General features: G+C 41.7%; 1 protein-coding gene across 1 annotated transcript in view; it reads right to left on the bottom strand.

Annotated features, from left to right (window-relative positions):
* svep1 (sushi, von Willebrand factor type A, EGF and pentraxin domain containing 1) overlaps window positions 1-6,506 on the bottom strand; it is a 101,702-nt gene that overhangs the window by 23,676 nt on the left and 71,520 nt on the right. The window contains exons 24-33 of the mRNA XM_078291801.1: window positions 6,479-6,506; window positions 5,397-5,554; window positions 4,445-4,643; window positions 3,788-3,963; window positions 3,156-3,280; window positions 2,438-2,567; window positions 1,870-2,040; window positions 1,306-1,479; window positions 895-1,014; window positions 343-519 (exon numbers count right to left, since the gene is read on the bottom strand). The exon at window positions 6,479-6,506 is cut by the window's right edge and continues 174 nt beyond it. Coding sequence (XP_078147927.1) covers window positions 343-519; window positions 895-1,014; window positions 1,306-1,479; window positions 1,870-2,040; window positions 2,438-2,567; window positions 3,156-3,280; window positions 3,788-3,963; window positions 4,445-4,643; window positions 5,397-5,554; window positions 6,479-6,506 — 1,458 coding nt within the window. The remainder of the gene's footprint in view (window positions 1-342; window positions 520-894; window positions 1,015-1,305; window positions 1,480-1,869; window positions 2,041-2,437; window positions 2,568-3,155; window positions 3,281-3,787; window positions 3,964-4,444; window positions 4,644-5,396; window positions 5,555-6,478) is intronic.

A 6,506-nucleotide genomic window follows, 5' to 3' on the forward strand; every position in this document is an offset into this window, starting at 1 on the left:
CATGGGTCTTATTTAGAAAGAGATGAATCTAAAAAACTATAAACCAGTCAAAAGTATTCTTATATTGACTTATAGACATTTCTAGAAATTTAAACTCAAGACTTAATGCAATTTGGCCTCATCACCTTCACTGCATATACCTTGATGAGGGCCATGGGACCTAAATATATTTTTAAAGATATTTTTAACTTAAATATAACAGACTTTTAACTGACTTCAGAATGCCTTTAATTCCTCATAAAATATAGGATTCACTCAATTCAACACACTTCCTGTAGTACTGCACTGTGATGGTATGACATCATGCATATGAGGCCCTTGCCATCCCACAATGCCCCTCACCTCTGCAGTATGGGAAAGGACTGTTCCAGCTTCCTGTCTCCAGGCAGCGGAGGCGAGTCGAGCCAATCAGCTCATAGCCGTCGTTGCAGGTGAAGACAACCTCGTTGCCCATCAGGAAGTTGCTGCCCTCTCTGTGGCCGAAGTCTGGAAACCCTGGGTTCTCACACTTCACTGGCTCTGGGGGGAACACACACACACACACACACACACACACACAGAACAAATGGGTTCATGTATGGACAGACAAAATGTCCTTAAAAGCACTTTCTCCAACATGAAGAGAAACCTTCTTACTATCAAAATACATTCAAAATCCATTATTCTTATGCAATCCTGTTTCAATTAATGCATTTTTGTTGCTTGCCTCATTGACTTTTATTTATTCTTGTTTAATTGTTGGTGAAACGCTCCATAACACTTTGTATTGTAAGTTCATTATTATCATTATTATTATTATAACCACAGAAGAAAGATCCATTCTACTTCTATGTTAAAACCCACACACAAAACATGGTGTGTGTGTGTGTGTGTGTGTGTGTGTGTGTGTGTTACCTGTGCAGTTCTTGCCGTCTCCGCTGTAGGGATGGATACAGGTGCAGGTGTAGGAGCCGTCCGTGTTCTGACAGCTGGCGTGATCATCACAGTCAGATCCCAGAGCGCACTCATCCACGTCTGAACACACACACACACACACACACACACATACACAGATTGCAACTTGTATTAAAACATACTGGTAGTTGTACTGGAGTTTTTTGCCTTCACTGCCTTCACTGCAATTTGTTGAGAACACTGAACTTTGGACTTATTTATTCTCATGATCTATATGATCTACAGTGTGTGATACTGTTTACTGTTTATTTTAGTATTTTGGCAGTTTTTTACTCCCATATGTTAATGGTATAGCATCAATGTTATCTGTGCTTATTCCTTTCCAGATATACCAACAACATAAGGAAGTACCCAGGCAGGCTGGCGGGTTTCCTCCCCACTTGCCGCTGTTGGCACAGTGCACCTTGGCGTCCCCCAGCAGGTAGAAGCCAGCGTTACACTGGTAGACCACAGAGCTGCCGGCCTGGAAGTCCGTCCCCTGAAACAAGCCGTGCTCCAGAGGACGAGGGGGCCCGCAGGACACTCCTGCAGTACAGAGAGAGGGCAGAGGGGTTTATGGAGGATTTCCCTCCTCAAGGCTCTCCCTTATATGCATCCTTCATCTACTACATCAAATGTGCAGTATATAAAATAGTTTCAAACTGGTACGGACAAAAAGTAACTTACATCCATATGTTGTAGGTGATGCTTATAAAATAGATGTATTTTCCCCAGCCTTAATTGCTTATTTATATTCATAAAGATAACAGGATTTTCAGCTTTCCAATTTTCACTGTAGAAACAATGTCAAAGGACTGGCAATTACATGTGTCTTTATATGTTGGGGGTGGTGATGTCCCTGTGTCTGTCTGATTACCAGTGTGTTTAATGCTTCTATACATCCTCCTTACTCGCACACACGCCTGAGAGCCTTACGTTCACAGCGGGGCAGGGGGTGGCTCCACTCTCCTTTATTTTGGCACTGCAGCACCGGCTCCCCCACCAGGTAGAAGCCGGGATCACAGGACAGCTGCACCTGGGCGCCGGGGCTCACCTCCACGGTGGAGGCATGCAGGTGGGACACTGCGTTCTCCAGCTGGGGGCAGTCTGGAGAAAACAAAATGACAGTTGTATGCTCAACTACAACTACAACTCCTGCATTCCACAACACTACATAAATCCATTTTGGAAAAATTCAGTATCTGAAGTTCATCATTCAATATGTCTAAAATAGAAGATTCAGTCTGTAAATTAATGCTCATTTTGCCAACCAAGGTCTTATGTTACCTACTATTCTTAAATTATTTTTACTTTAAGTCATATTTCTCAATCTCATTTAGGACCAAGACTTTTCACTTACATCAGTTTGAATTTGTACGGCAGCCTTACATAATTAAAGAGACTAAACAATGAGACAAAGACCACTGCATGAACAGAAAGCCAAATACAGAACTCACTGCAGTGTCAAAGTAATATTTAGTTAAAGTTTGAAGAGAAGTCTTACCAGCGCAGAAGATGCTGTTGAGGTTGGTTTTGACTCGGCCCACCGCCCCGTTCAGGAAGTCTGGCCAGGCCAGGACGTTTCCTCTATGGGTCACATGGGAGGCTGGACAGCTGCTGGCCAGGACCTTGATCTGTGGACCGAGGAGGCAAAGGTCAGTCGGTGCAACAACATATATGAAACAATCTTTCATATTATCACTGTGGGGTGAAAACATCATATCTCTAATTAACAACTAAGATCTAACAGCCTTGTTTTTAGCTTGATGACAATTCATTTTTGATGTTATCGAATGGGTTTTGAAAGGGTTTCATATGTCCAAGGGGTCAGAGAATTTTTTCAACCATCTAATCCTTCACTTAAAGTGAAAACATAAAAATCATCAAAATTGGAGTTAGGATGTTTTCACAAAATAACAGCAATATTCACATTCACATACATATTCCTATTCTACTTCTGGGTTACATGTTGAATGAGCTGGTTTCACAGACTTGGATTAAACTTAGTCTACGAAATCCCAAATACTTATTTAGGCTACTAATAGTCGAGGACTATACAATTGACTCAGCCCATGTCTTTTAAATTAGGCCAATAGTGATTATCCACCAAAGAATTAAATGTCCCACTGAGTAAATGCCACTAATTTAGTGAGCTAAATCTGAAACTGTGAATCATGTGTTTAAGATTAAAACACAGCTGAGGATTTTTCCACTGTATTTACCTGCTGTGGTGTGAGAACCCGATCCCAGATGTTGAGCTGGCTGATGGAACCAACAAAGGACTCGACCGGGTTGAACCCCTCGCCCCTCTGGTCCTGGTCCTGACCTAATACCAGCGCCCCGCCGCCTACAGGACGCAGGGCAAAGGTCAGAGGTTATCCACTGCTCACTGTGAACTTATTCTACTTGTTGACTTGGTTTCACTTAAAGATGACACACTGAGGAGCGATGCTAATGGGAAACATGCTTGTGGGTTCACCCTCATTCCAGACTTGTACATTCCCATCCAAATGACATATGTATTTAAAGTGTTTAGTGACCTAAATCAAATTTTTCATGATGTTACCCATTTCGACATTTACATATTTGGCTGTCAAAGACACTGTAAAATGGTGAGAACTTATAAAATTTTAACACAAACAGGCATGAAGTGAGAGTGTATCAATGCTAGTAAGAGCCAGTACACTGTATATCCGGAGAACATGCAGAATCTTACAGCATATACCATATTATTACGCATATATTGTTTATTCTGAAAAGGAGATATTCAGCAAAACTTTATCGAAGCATTTTAGCTCGTATTATTGGATATTGTCCAGACAGAAAGGCAGCCAGGCTGAGGATAGCACTACACCTGGGATAGTGGTGCCGACTGACAGGCCTTTGCCTCCGTCTGAGGGCTTCCCGTTGATGTAGATCCTCCAGTCGCCGTCCCAGCTCCGCCAGGACACCCCGATGTGGTACCAGTGACCCGTGTTCACCGCGGGGCAGTCTGTGATCCGCTCCTTACCGTTCACATACAGCACCCAGCTGCAGGGAGGGGGAGAGGAGGGGAGGGAAAAAAGAGAACAAAATGGTGAGATAGGATTTAATGCAAAAGAAAAGAGGCAGTGGGAGAGATAGGAAAAAAAGCACAAGAAGAGAGGTACAGGAAAAAGAGGAGAATGAAGGAGTGATATATAATGTAAAGTGAAAGAAAGAAGAGAGTAGGACAAAGACCAAAAAGGCACAAGAAGACAGGAACAAGAAAAAAGAGAGAAAAAGTATGAAGGAGGAAAAAAGGGGGCAAAAAGAAAAAGAGAAAGCAAAAGCTAAATGAAGATGGGATATGGCTTTTAAACACCAAAAAAGTTTATAGTTTACTTTAGAGTTTATAAATCATATTTCCAATGTGCATTGCAGTCACTGACCAAGAAAACCTACTGTATACACCACACTATATTAAACATATATAGAATATATTATAGGCCATGTGAATTTCGATTCATTTAGATTTTGCTGCATCACTGACCCATTGTAGTCGATGAGAAGGAAAGCGTTGTCGCTGCCCTCCACGGCGTAGGAGACGGGCGTGCCGTAATTGGTGGTGTCCGATGACCTCATCCAGAAGGTGCAGGTGATCTCTGTCAGCGCCGGCATCACCCCGTCCATCATCACGTAACCATGGATACCAGACACCTCAAAGTCCAGGTTGAAGGCAGAGGACATCTCTGATGGGCCGGACCAGGAAAGTGTTTGTATGAGGAGGGGATGAAACTCTTTCACTTTCAAATACTTGAAATACTTCAAGTAGCCTGCTGCCTTTTTTCCTTTTTCCAGTTACTATCTCTTTATCTTTCTTAACTGTCTCCCTCTCTAATTGTTTCAACAAAAATTCAGGCAGTTATTTCATGCATTATGCATTTCACTAACTATTTCACCTACTTTTTCTCACAAGACATTTTCTTTTTCAATTCAACTCTCTCAATTTAATTTCAATTTACTGGCTTTGGGCATGTGACAGGTTTGGCCAAAGCAACATTTAATATAGCCAGTACAAATAATATAGCAAATATGAAACCCAGGGGAACATTCTTGACTGTGATTGTGGGTACAACAGTGATGCAGCTAGCACAGCACCTAAATGCTAATAATCAACATAAAGAACGTTCTCAAGGGTGCTATGGCTTTTATACAACAGTTACCACTGCGTGTGTACTGTGTGAAAAGTTCTGTCTTAAGAAATATACATACAAAAGGATAAAAAACAAAAGAAAGCAAGAAAGATGGCTAACTAGCTCCCTGGTTACCAGAGGAATTCTCATAGCAACCAGTAATGCATCGCTAGCTGGCTTTATGGAAATTATCAGCCCAGGTGTAACTCATCGTTGACCAATCAGACTGCTTAACATTAGCAATCTCTCCCTATCCCTCTCTCTCGTCTCTCCAGTTGCCATGGTGATGTGTCGTCTGTCCTATAGTACCTGTCTCACACCTGGTTCCGTTGAACCCAGGGAGGCAGCGGCAGGTGTAGGCCCCCAGGCCGTCCAGGCAGCTGGCCCCATTCACACAGGGGTTGGGGTCACACTCGTCCACATCCACCTCACACAGCCGGCCGCGGTAGCCCTCCACACACTGGCATCTGGGGCAGGGAAGAGAGACGCATGATATGATACCATTTACTGTCCAAAGGGGAGAGGTTCAGTTTACAAAGCCATCACAGAACACAGTACACAACACATCCACTGGACGACAACTTTCCTTTTAAACTAGGAGTCAGGGTTAGTGTCCTCAATGGGTTGGCATCCTGAATCAGTAGGTTTCCTTCCAACTATTCTAAAAGTAAACTTTTCTTTATGGAGACTATACTACATATTTTACTGAATTAAATGGAAGCCACTTGAGTGTTGAAAAGTATATTTGTGGCTAAGAGTCTGTGCTCTCTATGTTATTATTCACTATTAATTCAACCAACTCAGCAAGTGGATTTTCTTCCAAATCCACAAATATTTAAAAAGTTTCTCAAAAATGTTACTCAGCTTAACTTTACATTTTGAATTATGTTTAAAGTGAATTGTCAGCAACCCTGCAGAGAATAGATGGCACCCATTACTGTAAGCAGCATGTTCAATACACTGAGAAACAAGACAGTAACATATATAACCTCACAGATTGATAGCTGTAAAATGTTACATATTTTCATACTCTTTTCTCTATTCTGTACATTAGAGGCATCCTCCAGTGACCTCATCATTCTATCAACTTTCCAAGCTTCAGCGAAAAAAGTCCATCTCAAAAAGTGATGTATGATAATCATTACAGTCAAAATTATGTGTAGGTGTACAGCATCTGAATCAGGGATGCACTATTGTGCCTTTATAAATTGGCAGAAATCAGTTGTTTGTCTTGTAAACCAATGGTTGTGTTGATAGGGTTGTTTAAAAACTTTTAAATTGTAGATCATGTGTATTAAAACTACACTGACTGTAAGTAACATTAAGATATCACTTGTGCATTGATGACTCAAATGCAGAGAGTTGTTTCTTCCCATCGGACTCTTTATTACCTGAAATTATTGACAGCGTCCAGACACG

This window comes from Centroberyx gerrardi, chromosome 23, assembly GCF_048128805.1.
Source record: "Centroberyx gerrardi isolate f3 chromosome 23, fCenGer3.hap1.cur.20231027, whole genome shotgun sequence".
Classification (NCBI taxonomy): domain Eukaryota; kingdom Metazoa; phylum Chordata; class Actinopteri; order Beryciformes; family Berycidae; genus Centroberyx; species Centroberyx gerrardi.